The following is an 18,886-nucleotide window of genomic DNA, read 5'->3' as shown; positions in this document are numbered from 1 at the left end:
GAGTCCAAACTTAGTTCTGCCTAGCATAAATTTCCTAAAGGCAGTTGGATTCAGTCAGGCCTAAGATTGACCGTTAACTTAAACGAGTCTCCTCTAAGCATTATCAAATCTGGATGCAAAGCACTGAGTAGAAACCAAGAAGTCTACTCATGTGATAGTATTTTTTTTTTCTTTTCTCTCCTATTTCCACCATTTTCTTTTGTATGGTGTATCTGCTGCAGAACATTTTCTCCTAAAGGAGCATATTTGGAGGGTGTATTCTGGGATACAGGAAGAAGTGAGGAATCACATTTTTCTGTTCTGCAGAAGAGATAGTCCCATCAGTGGTGTTTACTGTTTTCCTAGGAGACCTTACAATAGTCTTTCTTAAACTGTTTAACTCAATTACAACTTTCTAGTCTTGAATAATATAATTACACCTCCAAAAAAGAAAACAGATTCTTTTTCACGAGCTTCTCATCAGTGGCAGCCCCAAACTGGATCCTAAATAACAATTTGAAATTGCTCCATTAACCCCAGGATATATCCAAATTACCCCATGTTTAAAAACCACTGCCTTAGAACATGGCTAGGCTTTGAAAAATACAGATTAGGTATATGAATCAAGAATTCCTTACCTTCTAGAGTTGGAAATTTAAATTTTCTTTTGACCAAATTTAAAACACACACACAAATTTTAAAAAAATCAGTTCTTCTAAAACACTGCCTAAGTTATGGAATATCTTGGCTTTTGATTGCTACAGGATGGTGTTCAGGTGACAGAAAGTGGGAAATTCCATATTAGCTCTGAAGGATTTCTTACTATTCGAGATGTTGGCCCGGCAGATCAAGGCCGTTATGAATGTGTAGCAAGGAATACGATTGGATATTCCTCAGTTAGCATGGTACTAACTGTGAATGGTAAGATTTATACATGAGAATAGACAACTGCAGATTAAATATTGTGTGCATTGAATTGAATTATTAAAAGTTATCAGTGTAATGCATAAGTATTTTGGAGGAATACTCCACTTAATAATCACTTCTCCTTTAGTAATTATTATTTAATAAAACTCATAAAGTGGCACTGAGTAACATGTTTGTTGGTTGCGAGTTTAAATCAAGGACAGATAGACTAATACTAAAATAATTGTTTAATGGATAATTATTTAATGTTCAGTGTAACTTTGGGGAAATTATACTTACCAATGGACACAAAAATACCAGAGATTTTGTTGGCAGAAAAAGTCTCATTTTAGCAATAGCACTTAGACTTATATACTGCTTTATAGTGCTTTACAGCCCTCTCTAAGCGGTTTACAGAATCAGCCTCTTTCCCCCAACAATTTGGCTCCTCATTTTACCTACCTCGGAAGGATGGAAGAGCTCAGTCAACCTTGAGCCTGGTGGGATTTGAACTGCCAAATTACAGGCAGCTGATAGTCAGCAGAAATGGCCTGCAGTACAGCATTCTAACCACAGTTGCCACTGAAACTCTTTTTTTTCAACATATTCCTTTTTGTACTTTCTTTAGTCTAGAGCAAGGGGTTATTAAACTCCATGGAAATATTTTGTGGAATCCATGAACATGAATGGGAGAAATGTCCCAACTTTATTTTTGTCACTAACTTCACTAACTGGAATTTAGTTTGTCTTCTTATTGATTTATTTAAAAAAAAAAAAACCCACTTATATAACACATATATTTAGTTAAAAATCCACCTATATTTACACATAGTAAATATTGCATATTTACTATTTTTATATTTAGATCTTTTTATTTAAGAACAATTAGTTTCTTTTGTAGTACAATCTAGTTCAATGTGCTTTATTTTATGTTTTGGAATATGTTTTAATGAGAATGGATTGGAGGGTTTAATCAGACTCTTAGAGATGGCATGACGCAAAAAAAAAATTATAGACATAAAATATGTAAGTTCTTCTCATGTTAGGGGCATGATGGGATAATGGCTGCAATTGTTTTTCTTTTTTAATAATGGCAGCAAATTACTAAGAGTGAGGAAAACAAGAACATTATGCTATTGAATCTTATATTATTTATCTAATAGTATATCAGATAATAATATTGCCATGCAACAAAAGGTTGTAGTTTATATTTGAACCTAAAATGTCAGCCCTCCTGATCAATCATTCTTTTGAAGGACATTTCAGCTCCAATTCTCCACAATACATATCCTGTAGCTAGAGAGCTTACTCACTCATTTTGATTGTTCTGAAGAATTTTTTTTCTGGAAAATAAAAAGGAAAGTGTATTTTTAAATTATGGTTGTGACTTTTCTCCTAGAAAATTTTGTAGCATTATAACATTCCCACCAGATGAGTAATTTTACAGAAAATTGTAAATAGAATTTTATTTTTAATACTAAAATAATGTTATGTCTAGACTTTGCCTATCTGTGTAACTCTGAAAAAATGTTTTAATTCCCCCTTTTTCTTTTTAGTTCCTGATGTGAGTCGAAATGGAGATCCATTTGTAGCAAGCTCAATTGTTGAAGCTATTGCTACTGTTGACAGAGCAATAAACTCCACACGCACCCATTTGTTTGATAGGTATTGTATATATAATTGGAAGGATTTGTTTACATTATAATAATATATTGGTTGTCTCTTAATTACCTGATTACTTTACTTGATCTTGACCTGGCATCTCAATACCCTAATTCTTACAATTGTTTTAGGGTTTTTTTTCCCCAGTTTTCTATCCTTTCACAAATATGCCAGTTAGGTATTTGTGTAACAGATTAGACGACAGTACTCTCTTTTCCCATTGGGTGTTGCAACTTTCCTTCTTTATGTCTTCTGGGTATTTCCATTGGGTCATAACCAATTGAAATGGAGGCCAGTTTAAAGTGAAGGCTGCTAAACATGTGGGAATGAAAGTTATTCCTTATTACTCCTTGATGGCTCCTCTTAGCAGCTGTCAAATGCTAATTTTTTAAAATCTTTTTTTATTGGCTTGCAGTACGGGATAATTACTTGAGGTATGTACTTGTAAATTGTTTAGAGATGTTTAATATAAGCATTATTACTAAACTTTAATAGCATCAGGATTAAAACAAGAGTTAACTTAATCTGATGCTTCTAAAAACTAGGTTTATTTTTTGTCTTTTTGTTGTTAATGTATTAGTCGCCCTCGATCTCCAAACGATTTACTAGCCCTATTTCGATACCCAAGAGATCCTTACACTATTGAACAAGCAAGAGCTGGAGAAATATTTGAAAGGACACTACAACTAATTCAGGAACATGTACAAGATGGTTTAATGGTTGACCTTAATGGAACAAGTGAGTATTTTTCTTTTGCATACTGTAAGAGTACATGATATGAGGCCAGAGTATTTAACCTCTTACCCCCTCTCTTCTCATCCCGAGTTGTTGCTTCTCTGTTGTGAATGTATATACAAGGTTTGATTTCCTATGATCAGAGCCAGATTCCAATATATTCTGTGGCCCATTGTGTGACAACGGATATGTATGTAATTTCATATCTTTTTTTCCTCCTCTCTACTGAATATAGTGAGAGAAATGTTATCCAGCAGTGCTTTTTCCATAAAATTCTGCCATCAAATGTGCAGTCACAAATAAATGTGTTACATGATTTGGCATAAGCAACTTTTTCCTTTTCCATTCTTGTCTCTTCTCATTTTTGTATCTGATGAGATTACTGTGTCATCATTAATTTTGTGTAACATGTCCAGTCTCCTCAATTAGCATCTGACAAATAACCATTTTCTGTTTCATGTTCCATTGGATCTGCACCCTATCTCTAATGTCAATCAGGAGATCTTGAGTTCAGAATTGTTCTATAGAATAAGTAAAAGTCAAAATAGATTTCTAAAAAATTGAGTGAATCATAAATTTTCTGTGATCGAAACCACTGGGTAAAGTATAAAAAGGGGCCAGCTGCCTTAAACTGGGGGATTAAATTATAAATACCAGTGCAATCAGAAACACAAGGGAAGTGAAACAGGGGGTGGGGAGAGCAAGATGAAATTACAGAAAATAACCAGAAGCAAGGATTGTGGTCTTCAAGACTAGATTCTCACAATTGGTAACAATGTTCATCTCAAATGAAAGAAAAATAAAATAGTTCTTTCTTCAATCTGCCATTTTATTGGGAAAGCCCAAATAAAAATAGATGTTTGGTATTTATAAAAGCAATATCAGTTTTTATCTTGGTGTTATGTACAAGCATCCAGTGTTTCAAAAATAAGCCTAAGTGTTTCAAAAACCAAGCCTTGCTATATATCAGATGGAATCTCTAGGATGAGTCTAATTTGGATTTTTCTGCTCAATTCTAGAAGCAGTAGAAATTAAAATTCAAAAGCAATTATTTAGTCATTCTTCCATTATCTGGCTGTTCTCTATACTTCTGAAATGTGTTGCAAAGAAATGAAACTGACTTGATAAAACAATCTAGTGTTATTAACCAGATTTAGCATGTGAAAAGAAGTATCTCTTGCTTAGCATTTTTCCTGTGTTTTGACTGTTTCTACAGCTTAAAACTTAACTTCAGATTCTAGATTAAGAAATGTGCAAGATTTGTGAGCATCTGCTTTGTCAATTTGTAACATCACCCGATTGAGTAACATACGTTTCCAAGGATGTCTACAGCTGAATAGATCATATATGCAGCTATTTATCACATGGTTGTTACATATACAAATACCAAAGCCAAATTGGTCAGAATATATTTGACTAGTTAAAACAAAATAAATGCACCATTCAACAGTTTTTAAATATATATATATAAAATAATGCAATTTCCTTATTAAATAATCACTAACATTATTGACGTTAATGTGTATTAAAAGATAATACTCAAGTAATCCTGCCAAAAACTAATTTCAGGTTTAATACTGCTCATTTATTACCTCATGATAGCTAGATTTTAAATCCCTCTTCAGTCTTCATCATACCCATTATGCGTACTCAAGCGCAGTATAAGGAGCCCGATAACAAGGTTTGCTTGGCAATAGAGTTATTAACTCCGGGCAGAAATCCTTTACATTTAAGTAAAATTGTGGATCAGTAAAGATCTTGCCTATTTTTAAAAAGTGTGTGTAGGGTATCATTCTGTCCAGGAGTTTTTTTACATCTGCAACATTTCCTAACACATTCTTCCAGTAATTTACTTAACAGTCAAGAAATTAATCTTCGCTGCAAAAATACTTCTGAATCACTGCTTTCTGGCCAATTTCATAGCATTTTTTGAACAGTCTTAGCAGAGTAGCAATTTTATAAGCCACTGTTTTTATTCTGACTGTCAGCTAGTTAAAGAATTTTGATTGATCAGCCATAGTCTTTAAACCAATCAATGGATTACATTAAGTAATGCCTTTTGGGATATCATCAGAAATTAAACTTCAGAAATTTCATACTGGCTTCCATATTTAGCTTACACACCAAAATATTTTTAATTTTTCTTCTTTATTTCCTGTTACTCTATGATCTATAGAACTAAAAGACCTTAAAATACAGAATGCATGCTCAAAGTGATCTTTAGCCAGTCATTCTGTCTGCTTAATAAACTGATAAAAATGTATTTGAGGTTTATTTCACTACTTTTAATAGCACTGATTGATTGATTTGATTTTTATCCTGCCTTTATTACTTTATGAGTAACATATTTTTCTCTCTTTCACCTGTTTTAGGTTATCATTATAATGATCTGGTATCCCCGCAGTACTTGAATCTGATCGCTAACCTATCAGGCTGCACTGCCCATAGGCGTGTGAATAACTGTTCAGACATGTGCTACCATCAGAAATACAGAACACACGATGGCACCTGCAATAATCTCCAGCATCCAATGTGGGGAGCATCTCTAACGGCCTTTGAACGAATGCTGAAATCAGTCTATGAAAATGGTTTTAATTTGCCAAGGGGCATCGGACCTAATCGACGTTACAATGGACATACGCTCCCAATGCCACGTTTGGTATCAACTACGTTAATAGGGACTGAAACAATAACTCCAGACGACCAGTTCAGTCATATGCTAATGCAGTGGGGCCAATTCCTGGATCATGACCTTGACTCCACGGTGGCTGCCCTAAGCGAAGCCAGATTTTCAGATGGTCAGCATTGCAGTTCAGTTTGTACCAATGACCCTCCGTGTTTCTCTATCATGATCCCACCCAATGACCCTCGAGTCAGAAATGGAGCACGGTGCATGTTTTTTGTACGTTCCAGTCCCGTGTGTGGAAGTGGCATGACCTCCCTTCTCATGAACTCCGTCTACCCACGAGAACAGATCAATCAGTTGACCTCGTACATCGATGCGTCCAATGTATACGGCAGTTCGGAGCACGAAGCGCAAGCGGTCAGGGACGTGGCAAGCCACAGGGGCCTCCTGAGGCAGGGTATTGTGCAGAGATCCGGAAAACCTCTCCTTCCATTTGCGACTGGCCCTCCAACAGAGTGTATGAGGGATGAGAATGAGAGCCCAATTCCCTGCTTCTTAGCTGGAGACCATCGAGCCAATGAACAGCTGGGACTCACCAGTATGCACACACTGTGGTTTCGGGAACACAACAGAATTGCTACTGAATTACTGAAGCTGAACCCACACTGGGATGGTGATACAATATATCACGAAACACGTAAAATCGTTGGTGCGGAGATGCAGCATATAACCTACAGCCACTGGCTGCCTAAAATCCTGGGAGTGGTAGGCTTGAAGATGCTCGGCGAATATAAAGGTTATGATCCCAATGTTAATTCTGGCATCACCAATGAATTTGCAACTGCAGCTTTTAGGTTTGGACACACATTGATCAATCCCATCCTCTATCGGCTGGACGAGAATTTTGAAACTATTCCGCAGGGCCATATCTCTCTCCATAAAGCTTTCTTTTCCCCATTCCGGATTGTAAACGAAGGAGGCATTGATCCTCTCCTTCGGGGGTTATTTGGCACTGCTGGTAAGATGCGTGTGACTTCTCAGTTGTTGAACACTGAACTGACGGAGAGACTTTTCTCCATGGCACGAGCAGTAGCTCTAGATTTGGCTGCGATGAATATTCAGAGAGGGAGAGATCATGGAATCCCACCATACCATGAATTTAGAGTTTACTGTAATCTGTCGTCCACACACACATTTGAAGATCTAAAAAATGAAATAAAGAATCCTGAAATCAGAGAAAAACTCAAACGGTAAGCTCCCAATGTCAATGCTATTTTTATTGGTAAGTTATTGAGGTGTTCTAACAGAAAGGAGAAGCTAGCTATTCATGCCAGAACTGTATGGTGCATAGGTGAAACTTCCCATATATTGGTTTCATACATATATTTCAGAAGGAGATCCAAATCCATTTTTTATTATATTGGGTGAAGGCTTTAATCTTCTCATATACAGATAGTCCTTGACTTATAACCACAACTGAGCTCAAAATTTCCATTGCTAAACAAGACAATTGTTCAGTGAGGTTTGCCCCATTTTATGACCTTTCTTCCCACAGTTATTGAGCAAATCACTGCAGTTGTTAAGTTAGTCACCCAATTGTTAAGTGAATGACACTTGCCTACTGACTTTGCTTGTCAGAAGGTCACAAAAGATGATCCTGGGACACTGCAATCATCATAAATACATGCCAGTTTCCAAGAGACTGAATTTGGATCACATGGCCATGGGGATGTTGCAACGGTTCTAAGTGTGAAAATCAGTCATATGTTACTTTTTTCAGTACCATAATAATGTCAGTCACTAAATGAATGGTTGTAAGTCAAGGATTACCTGTACTATAAAAGTAAAGAGATAACTTCTCTGCTTTCTGAGCTGCATTGTTTAGTTTAGTTTAGTTTAGTTTATTGTCATTGCACTCATACAACAAAATTAAATGCAATCTTCAGTGTACATTGTAACTATAAAAATAAAACACAAACACACATCCTTCACATTCTATACAATTCAGTTGAAACCCCCTGATATTGCGTTAATATTGCACTATACAGTAGAATTCAATATAGCTAACTTGCTCTGGGATAGCTGTTTTTCAGCCTATTTGTCATTGTTTTCATTATCCTGTACCGTCTTGCAGTTGGTAATAGTTCCAAAAAAAAAAGGGTTCCCAGGATGAGATGGATCTTTGAGAATGCTTTGGACTTTCTTAACTTCAGCGGGAGCTATAAAGCTCTTCCAAATAGGGGAGAGGGCAACCCATGATCTTCTGGGCAATGACATTAACCCTCTGGAGTGCTTTCCTATCTGCCACTGTGCAATTGGCAAACCATACAGAGGTGCAGTATGTTAAGATCCTCTCTGTGGTGCAGCGGTAGAAGGTCACCAGCAGTTTTTCATTCAGTTGTTGTTTCCTGAGAAATTTACCAGTAATTTACCAGTAAATTTCTGGTTTGAGATTGATTATTACCTATAAAGCCTTACATCATTTGGGCTAATTCTTTGCAGGACTATCTGTTTCCTGTAGTATTTGCCTGCCCTGTAGAAGACAGACCTGCTCCCAGTAATACACATGTCACCTAGAGGGACCCAGGGAGCAGGTCTGCAATGTCTGTCCCCTGAACATCGCCCCTATCCAGAGATTAGTTTGGCCTCCACCTGGCTTTTCTTCAAGTTAATATTAAAAACATGGCTCTTTCCTCAGGCCTTGGGTAACTTGCCTGGTGTATCCCTCTAATTTGGGTCTGATGTGAGAAGGGTTTTTTCACTGCTCCCTTGGACAGTTTTCCTTCTTATATAACGTTTTTCCTGTTTGGGGTTTAATGAAGCTATTCAGAGTCCTTTTGGGAGTTGGGTAGCCTGGAAATAGGATAGATAAACAAGTAAACCATGTAATTCCTGAAGAGAAGGCTGAATTGCTCCTCTCCTCCCCCACCATCCTAGCATCTTTTTGACCTTTCTAAGGGATCTAGGAAATATTAACATTTGCAGTTGTAGGGCCTGTGAATATAAATATCTCTGTCCACAAGCTGTCAGTTTTCTTTTAGAAGGCTGAATACAAATATTTAAGCCGCCCAGAAGTTATGAAGTTATGTTAAGTAGAATTTATTATTGAGCAGCTAAGAAGTCATGATGAAAAAATGCTAATAACTGCCACATGTCCAGTGCAAGTGTGGTTCATATAAAGAATGGTCAAATTCCTTGTGCCTGTTTCCCCTCTTTCTCCTCCTCCTCCTCTTCTTCTTCCTCCCTGTGGAAAGGAATTTGTGATGTTTATGTTATTTAAACATCTCTGAGAGGAAAAAACTCTTCTCTTTTGGATAACTCTTTTTGTTTTGGTAACAGCAACATCTAGACATCCAGTTGTTTATTTTTAACTGTGTAAGAACTGAATTTCACATAAGATTTCATATAACAAATGTTTACTCTAAATGAAGGGCCTTAATTCGTGGGCAATGTAGATAATCAACTCATTCTTCGTTGTAGCTCTTTTCTCTAGTTTTCATAGTTATTCCCTGGATTTGAAGGAATTCAGTTTTTATTTTAATAGTGTATTTTTGTTACTTATTGTCTTGTACATGAAGACTTCTCACATCCATATATTATTATAAAATCATTTTTGAAAGATTTTTTTAAAAAATAAAACTATTTCCTGATATTCTAAATGGAAAATAGCATAGAAGTAGTTTTATTTTTTAAAAAATCTTTCATAGTATGTTCACATTTGGATGGCTATACAGTATAATAAGTTTACATATGAAGAACGGTAGTGTACAGATTCTGCCAGATGTTTTCCTGGATGAAGTAAGCTACCTACAGAGAAAGTTATTTGAACCAACCAAAGTTTATTATGTTGGCTATCGTATTCTGTACCAGCTGCTCAGGTGTAAAGAACCATGTTTTGGAAATCAGCTTATACTATATAAGATTGATGCTTCTTTACCTTTTTAAAAACATTTTTACGAAGCTCGAGAATCTACTATTTTTTTTCTACCAGTATGTAGTTGATTTCTATCTTTGAAGACAGTTGCATTCTACACAGGTTCCAAATATAGTCTTTCTGTAACATGTGCAGAAAACAGTGACTGTTTGTTTTGAACTTTCTAGATTCAGAACTAAATCTAGTGAATATTGTTTCAAATTAACACATAGAAAATGTGTCACGTGAAAATTGAGCAAAAAGATATAACAAATCCAGAATAATATTTTTAGTTAGAGTTTTTAAAATTCAACATAATACTGAATTCATACTTTGGGTCATCTGCAATCATTTATTTTTCTTGTATAGATTATATGGTTCACCACTGAACATAGATTTATTTCCTGCTCTTATACTAGAAGATCTAGTTCCAGGAAGCAGGTTGGGACCTACACTGATGTGTCTTTTGAGCACACAGTTTAAACGTCTTCGAGATGGAGACAGGTAAGTTTGGTATAAAAACTAATCATACTACACTTTGAAGAGTTCCAGTCAGAAGATAACAACCTAAAACAGTGAGCAATCTTTCCCTTTGCAACTCACTCTATCATTTGTGAAGGGCGATTTCTTCACAAGTATGGGCACAGGAATCAGCAGCTGAGAAGTCTTAAAGTTTAGAAGTATATACTTTACTGGGTGAAGTGAATAGCAGTAGCACTTAGACTTATGTATACCGCTTCACAGTGCTTTACAGCCCTCTCTAAATGGATTACAGAGTCGGCCTATATGCTCCCCAACAATCTGAGTTCTCATTCAACTGATCTCGGAAAGATGGAAGGCCGACTCAACCTTGAGAGCTGGATCGAACTCATGGCAGTGGGCAGAATTAGCCTGCAATACTGCATTCTAATCACTATGTCACCACACAATGTATGCAGGATTTAGGATGACGAGGAAGCTTTTGCATGCAAAGCTCTTCTTGTCAAGGATTTCTTGTCATTATATTGTCATTATGGACATTGATGCTTTGCTGATTGAAAGCATGATCGAAGGCATAGTGAAGCTTTGCAGCTCATTTGAGTTGTCTGTGATGTGTTTAGATTTATTCAGATAATGCCAGAAAGCATGTGTCAACTAGAAATATAGGTACGGTTTTTTAAAATAATTTGGAACTTTTCTAAGAACTATCAGAAACAATGATGTAAAGAGAAAAAAAGTCCAGTGTAATGAGTAATCCTGCCATTAAATATAACCATACTTTAAATGTCCTGTTAACGTGAATATATTCCTTCCTTTTCTTAGTACTGAGTCCTTTTTCTGTCACACTGAATGCTGACTAAGACCTTATGTTTACTTCATGTGAGACTACAGGTTGTGGTATGAGAACCCAGGTGTGTTTAGTCCAGCTCAGTTAACTCAGATCAAGCAGTCATCCCTTGCAAGAGTTCTCTGTGACAATGGGGACAACATAACCAGAGTGCAGCGTGATGTTTTTAGAGTGGCTGAATTCCCACATGGCTATGGAAGCTGTGCTGAAGTTCCTAAAGTGGATCTCAGGATGTGGCAAGACTGCTGCGAAGGTATAGCGATGTGTATTCCGCTCCCTCTTTTTGCGTCTTCTTTGAAAACGCAAGGCTTACAGGTTTCAAATAAAATAACATGGTGAAATGCAGGAAAAGTCCTCGACTTATGACAGTTTGTTTAGTGACCGTTCCAAGTTACAACGGCGCTGAAAAAAGTGGCTTTGATGACCGTTTTTTTTCCACACGACCATTGCAGCATCCTCATGGTAACATGATCAACTGACCCCTATTTATGATGGTGTCAGTCTCTGGGTGGTCATGTGATCTCCTTTTGCGACCATCTGATGAGCAAAGTCAACGAGGACACCAGATTCATTTAGCAACCAGGTTACTAACTTAATAACTGGTGATTCACTTAAGTGTGGCAAGAAAAGTTGTAAAATGGGGGAAACTCACTTAACAAAGGTCTCGCTTAACAACAGAAATTTTGTGCTCAATTGTGGTTGCAAATCGAGGACTGCCTGTACTTAAGCATCCTGTGTAAGCGAGTCTGATAAAGTTAGTTATAAAATTGTTCTTCCCATTAACTCAGGCTTCTAATCTCCATGCACAGACCTAATTGAACGTTCCTGTCTTAGAGGAGACCTGATTTCACATCTCCTTTGAAGGTCCCTGGGAGGCCTCCTGGATGATGTGTTCTAATTCCTGTGTAAACCACTCATTGTGTGAGGTAGATGTTTCCTAGCACGAGCTGCTCATATTTTGTAAACAACACCAGTTCAATCTGAGGCAACACGTTAGTTCCCATTATCTTGCTCTTTAAGCTTCCCTGAGTTTACATTTCTGAGATGGAACCGTCTAGGGCATGGCAGATTGTATCAGCCAAAGTAGTAACGCATACCTCAAATAATCTGGCAAGAGTTGGTATAGAATTGGGCCCTTGACTTAGCAGCTAGCTTCTCAAATAAAAACTTTAAAAGCTTTTTATCTTTAAGAAATTAGAGGGCAACCAGTGAGGAGCATTGAATAGAGATAGGAAAGCAGACTATGGCTGCTTGTTAACAGACAAATGATCCAAAAATTAGTTAATATGCACAGAAATTGTCTGCCTTTATTTTCTGCCTCTCCAGGAGAAGAGACTTTAAATCCCACGTGATTTCACAACTTCTCAACATTTCTCAGGAGCCTTATTCCTAGAAAAGATTGACTAATGTTGTTGCTTACTTCACCATTAGCAAGCATTCCCCGTAATTATGAGGGAGGTCTGTTTTGATGTTTCCTGGGTGGGATAAAGTTATGGGAAATGAAACAGAATCATTGCACCAGTAAAGACACCCCTCCCCCTTTTGAACAAGGTCCGAATTAGAGGATGTGTGGACTCAATTTAAAAAGCAGCCAGGTTCCTTGAACTGGGTAAGTTTTAGAGTGCTTTAAATTTGCTAATTAGCTTGGTCTTCAGTGACTTTAGTTTGTTCTTTAGCAATTGGTAAAAACTCCTCACTATTATGAGATGAAGCAAATACAGTCTAATGTACAGCTACTTGTTATGTAATAGCCACCACTTGGTTTGAGAGTGTGTATGTGTATCTATCTATAACTATGACCATCTAATACCTATATATCTTTACCTGTGGGACTGATTGGATAGGTTGTAGGGGTGGCACCAAAATATACTTTTATAATATTTTATGTATATATATTAAATTATTGTATTTTATTCCAATTTCATTTTAAATTGTATTTTATTCCAATTTCATTTTAAATTGTATTTTATTCCAATTTCATTTTAAATTGTTTTTATCAGATTTTAGTAATATTTTGTGTCTGGAACTTTGCGCTTTGATATGGCCCAAGGGCTAATCAATAAAATAAACTGAACTCTAAACTCAACTCCTAACCCTATTGGAACAATAAATTCATGATAAAAATTGCTAACCATCATTCTAGATTATTTGTGTGTTAAAATATATTACAATACAAATTTCTGTGAACAAGCACTTCTTAGTTTGGTATAATTCAAATTCCAGTTTATTCAGTTATTCCGTATTTATGCTTGCGTTTGTAAAGTAGACAATATCTGTTTTTATTATTTCCTGTTTCTTTACTCTTAAATATTTTTCCAGGTTCTGTATTAAAGTATGATTTAAAAAAAAATATTTTGTCTTTGGAACATTTAAGCAAGTGCCAACTTAATCATAGCAACACACAGACAAACACACACAGCAACTTTTCTTCTCCATAGTATAAAACCAGAAAATGGTCTATTTCACTGTGTGATAGTTGGTTAGTATAAGCTTTGTCTTATTTTCGTCTGTAACCACTGACAATTACTCTGTGTCTTCCACTCAACATCAAGGATGTCTAACTAAGTAGGACTGTGATAAGAGGTCAAGTCTCTGCTTTCATGTCACAGATTTACCTAGTTCGATGTCCTTGATGTTTGGTCAGACTACCCAGAACAGTACTGTCAGTGGAGCATTTTGATGAATAAACCTATTAAGAGATAACAAATTTTCTCATAAAATGCTGTTTCACCAACTAAATTATCATTATTAATATCAAAGGGATCTAGAAAATACTTTGCAAAGAATCCTATGCTATCATCTTCTACAGGCTGTCTAACACCTATTCCTCATTAAATAATGCATTTATCATACACTAACCATGAAGTTTCACTGATAAAAATGGAAAGTATATATTTTAATTTTCTAATACAATATTTTCTATTGTGGAAGAAACATTATTTATTCACATCTTAATAAAGTTTGGGATCTTCTATTTAATTTCAGACTGCAGAACTAGAGGACAGTTCAATGCATTTTCTTACCACTTCCGAGGAAGGCGCTCTCTTGATTATAGTTTTCGGGAAGATAAGCCTTCAAAATATCTAAAAATTCCAAGAGCATCAAGGTATATATCACAGTTTTGTTTTCTTGCTACTTTTAACATTTATTGTACTGCTTAGGATTTATTTATTTGAAGCATAGGAACCCAAAGCATCCCAGCAAGTGTTTTTTAATCCGATCTCGGTCTAAGATTTTATTTTGATCAACTTGATTTTTTTCCTCTTCCATCATGTCAATATTGGGGAAATGTCTATAGCTTGCCAACCTGTTTGATAAGTCAAAAAATACTTCAAAAACAATTCCTAGTTAGGTGTAATATTACAACAAATTTTCAAGATTCTAATGAGAAATTCCAGGAAGTAATTTTAAAAACTGCATACTGCCCTTTTAGAAAAAGGGCAAATGCAGATTGTGGCTGCATTTTAAAATCTCCTTTTCTGGCATTCATTTTTAAACTCCATTAATTTCTGGCATTTCATTTTAAAACACCACAAAATAAAAAAGCATGTTTGGGCTATTATTTATTTCACAATTCACAAATAGGGTTTGCTTCCCAAATACAGCACAGCCTAGGATTCTGTTAATTATTCACTTAGCATTAGCTTGAATCCATTTAGGATTAGGGCTAGATAAGCAGTCTAGGGTTGACGTGTCACTTTTCTTGATTAGGCTCAACACACCAGGTCCAATAGGAGTTGTGATCTTGTGACTCCACCATTATGTGGGAGGGGGTGTGGATTTCATTATCCACTCAGGATCATGACCTGGTGATGGCTACATCCCATGGGGTTATTTACTTTGATGACATCACTGATTGCACTCATGCCAGAAGGACCGAGGGGCTTCCGGGTTGAAAGGATTAGCAGGTGACATCGCCATTGCCTGGGGACGCCCAGTTGGGAGGTTCCTTTCATGTCTCCGGTAGGAGTTGGAGCGAAGGAGAGGAGCTCACCTCATCCCATGGCAGCACTCGGGTATCAGAGGCCAACCCAGCATCCCAACCATGTGAACCATGTGCTCCCACATCACTGATTGAACAAACAGCTAAGGCATTTCAAAGTTAGTATACGGGTAGTCCTCAATTTATGACAACGTTCAAAATTTCCATTGTTTAGCAAGACAGTTGTTAAATGGTTTTTTTCCCCCATTTTGTAAGCTTTCTTGCCACAATTGTTAAGTGAATCACTGCAGTTGTTAAGTTAGCAAAAATCATCATGGCATTAACCGATTTCTTGCCACCCAGCTTCCTGACCTGTGCCCCAGGCATAGAGTTCTCCATCATTTCCAAATTTATTCCAAAAATATCAGAATTATCCAGAAGATATTTAGAGATGGCCAGCAAACGTATAATAAAAGAAAAGGACAAGGCCATTTCAACTGGATAGAAACCACTGGGTTTTTTTTTAAAGACTGGTAAAAGTCTCAGGAAGAAGTATTTATCCTGCACAATGGGGGTCTATTTCAAGGATGGAGTCTCAGAAGCAGTGAGCTGTACTAGATTCAACAGTACTCCAAGACAAAATATTTGAGTTCGTTGATAATTGAAAAAGCTTTGATGTACTTCATTAATCCTGACCAAGGTCCCGCAAGCAAGATCCCTCCCTTTCTAGCCCTTCTGTAAGATAAAGATTCTTTTCTAGTATTAAGGAGGAAGCATGGTGAGATTTACTGCTGGCAACATATTTTCTAGACTTAATAGTCTACATGCTTTCATAACATTGAAGAACCATCATCGTGTCTATTTTTTATTTGGCTTGGCTGAGCAACTACATCCAGCATATGGAACCAGAATCAATTGCCTATTAGTATGTTGGGAAAAAAAATCATTGCATGTGTTGCATGTAACACATAAACTATAGATAGATTATTCTTGTAATACATGGAACTAGTCATAATTTCATGAACAAATACAACTTACTAATTTTCTAAGCTTCGGTTGCAGTGATTTAAACTATGCTTGTACTCAAATTTCTCAACCAGCAAATTGGGTGAGATAACTCATTAAAGATATCCTGTTTGTTAACAAGCTAGACAGTCAGATTTGTTTAAATCAACGATGCCTCTTCTGCACAATATGTAACTTACTTTTCTTCTTGTTTCAGTTTTACAAGAGGGAATACATTCTTTAACGGCACTACTTCCTCCTTGGAGGAGCACAAAAAAGCCTCCACAATGAATGATTTCAAAGAATTTGTTGGAGATATGCAAAAAACAATTACAGACCTCAGAAAACAGGTAAGCATGAAAGGTTCTTCAAACAACATTAAACACTAAAATATTTTTGCAGTCAATTTAAGAGTTGAAGGGGTACTCCAACAGAGTAGGGGGGTAGCAATTTTCATTTATTCCCCATGCCACCAAAACGTGCTTGGGGCAATTTGTGGACATACTATGGATCCTTAAAGGTGGTGGCAGTGATTGTAGAATTGTGGAAAATCAGTAGAAATGTCTGTTATATCACCATCTGTTCATGAACGAATTTCAATTATAATTTGCATGATTTAGGAAAATGTGTTTGTGTAATAGACTATTGCTTAATGTTTTCATTCAAGCAAGGTATTATTGAGGTCAAATATTATTCTGGATTAGGATTTGAGATTCTCAGATTCAAGTTTACCTCACTCATGAAAACTCACTTTCTTATAACGCATTCTAACCAGTGGTAGGATTCAAAAAATTTTTCTACAGGTTCTGTGGGCGTCACTTGGTGGGCGTAGCATGGCTTGGTGGGTGTGGCTTGGTGGGCGTGGCAGGGGAAGGATACTGTAAAATCTCCATTCCCACCCGACTCCAGGGGAAAGATACCATCGGTTCTCTGAACTACTCAAAATTTCCACTACCGGTTCTCCAGAACTGGTCAGAACCTGCTGAATACCAGCTCTGACTCTAACCTACAGGTTGTGTGGGGGAAAAGTTGGAGGAAGGACTATTATATATAAACTGACTTGAATTCCTAGGAGAGACATGTCATATAAATCTAGCAAGCCTGTGATGCAGAAATTATCATTTGGTTTGAACCAGGAAAATCCAGATTCATATTAGCTTTGTAAAGCTCTGTGAGTGACCTTAGATCAGTTGCCTTCCAAACAGAAATGTGTAAAGATAAAGTTGGGGGACAAATTGCACTAAAAAAGGAGAAGAAAAAACATCCAAGAAAGTCTTTGTCTTTTCTTCCTCTTGTATTTCTGTTCTACAGTCTCCTTACACTTCGAATCCAAGATACATGTATGACATGCAGAACTGAATTTGGCCAATAGTTTTTACCTGATTAAATGTACTTATGACTGAGTTATCACTGTGTGTCTCCATCACATCCTTCTGATTCTCCTCTAACTCTTTGTTTAATTAATGGAGAAGCACAATTCTTCCCAAATCAGCCTGGTTTGAGTCTGTTCTTTCTTCTTTTTAAGGATGGAGTGATGAAACAGGCTTATATCCTAAATGACATTTTTTCCCCCCAGGCAAGGAACAGATGGAGTGAGTTATTTTTAATGCACAAAATGTCAAATAAATTACAAAGATAGCCTATGACTTTTTAGCTTCTGAATGCCTCCCTTTTCTTATTGTCGTGCAAAACAACTTTAGTGTCTCATGTATCATATGTTGCCATCTTACTGCAGAATTTCTCAGTAAAATGAACATGACATACCATGAGAATTTTGAAGGGTGTTCTATGACTTTGTTGCATTGCACCTAAAAGAAAACAGAAATCCTTTTGGCACTGATGGATAAACAACATGTCTCCTGTTCAGATAAAGAAACTTGAGTCACGGCTCAGTAGAACCGAATGTACTGATGAAAACGGCAAAGCTTATTCCAGTAATGACACATGGAAAAAAGACCCCTGCACCACATGTGAATGCAAGGTGAGTTTAACATGCTTTTAGGTACACATGTATGCATGTCTTCTTGGCCATTTGTCTCCTGGCATTTAGTGAATCTTCCTGATAAATTTGTTGAGGGCTGCAACTTTTGACGTTTATCCTCAGAAGCTTCTTTTTTGCTTGTATGAAAACGTAATTGTTATCGTAGTTTCACAGTGTTTGGGCTCTACCGCTTTGACTGCCAAGGAGACAAGCTGCTGCTGTTCAACTGACTGGATTGTCTCCTTGCCAAAGGAATTCCTGCCAGAGAATGTAGAATTGGCAAATTGGGCTTCCTGAACAATCTCAACGGCTGCTACTTTTTTTTTTTGCTTTTCTTAGAAAACTAGAGCAGGTTTCTAGCCCATTTGGCTATGAAACTAATCTTTCTCACATAGACACACACACACACACACACACACACACACACACCAATAACCCAACAAAGGGATAGTTTAGCTCACAGTATTCTGTTCTGGCCTGGGGTTACCACGCACTTCAGTGCCTGGAATTTCTCTTGTCCTCTTAATGGTGAGTGAAACCAAAATAAATGGTGTTGAATCAGAATAGTCAGGCAGTTTGCAGAACTTTTACCCTATTAAATTTAACCAATCTTCAGGACAAACTAATTCTGAATTACTGCCTCTGTATTTTCTGTACCCACTTGAGTTTGTTTATTTGAAGGGGAAGTCTTGCAGTCCTGCTAGAATGACTTGGAAGTAAGTCTCATCAAACCTGGTATGACTCACTTCTAAGAAGATCCCTGTAGCAATGCACTGTGTGTCTGTTATTGCACAGTTGTATTTGAAAGTTTGAGACAATCCAGCTATGGC

The 18,886-nt window shown here is 36.8% G+C and overlaps 1 protein-coding gene across 3 annotated transcripts in view; it reads left to right on the top strand.

The window, feature by feature from the left end:
* The window catches only part of PXDN (peroxidasin), an 86,504-nt gene that overhangs the window by 57,774 nt on the left and 9,844 nt on the right, over positions 1 to 18,886 (top strand). For all 3 annotated transcript variants that reach the window (XR_015740139.1, XM_087916611.1, XM_087916602.1), the window contains 9 exons: positions 744 to 900; positions 2,442 to 2,550; positions 3,128 to 3,285; positions 5,655 to 7,158; positions 10,191 to 10,325; positions 11,193 to 11,401; positions 14,134 to 14,254; positions 16,293 to 16,425; positions 17,943 to 18,056. Coding sequence is in view for 2 of the 3 variants with exons in the window: in XM_087916611.1 (XP_087772737.1) it covers positions 744 to 900; positions 2,442 to 2,550; positions 3,128 to 3,285; positions 5,655 to 7,158; positions 10,191 to 10,325; positions 11,193 to 11,401; positions 14,134 to 14,254; positions 16,293 to 16,425; positions 17,943 to 18,056 (2,640 nt within the window). In the remaining variant the exon portion in view is untranslated. The remainder of the gene's footprint in view (positions 1 to 743; positions 901 to 2,441; positions 2,551 to 3,127; positions 3,286 to 5,654; positions 7,159 to 10,190; positions 10,326 to 11,192; positions 11,402 to 14,133; positions 14,255 to 16,292; positions 16,426 to 17,942; positions 18,057 to 18,886) is intronic.

This window comes from Pseudonaja textilis, chromosome 1 (genome assembly GCF_049901715.1).
Source record: "Pseudonaja textilis isolate UNSWEBS1 chromosome 1, rPseTex1.2, whole genome shotgun sequence".
Taxonomy (NCBI): Eukaryota; Metazoa; Chordata; class Lepidosauria; order Squamata; family Elapidae; genus Pseudonaja; species Pseudonaja textilis.
The sequence above is the reverse complement of the archived record's forward strand: the minus strand, read 5'-3'. Positions and strand labels throughout refer to the sequence as shown.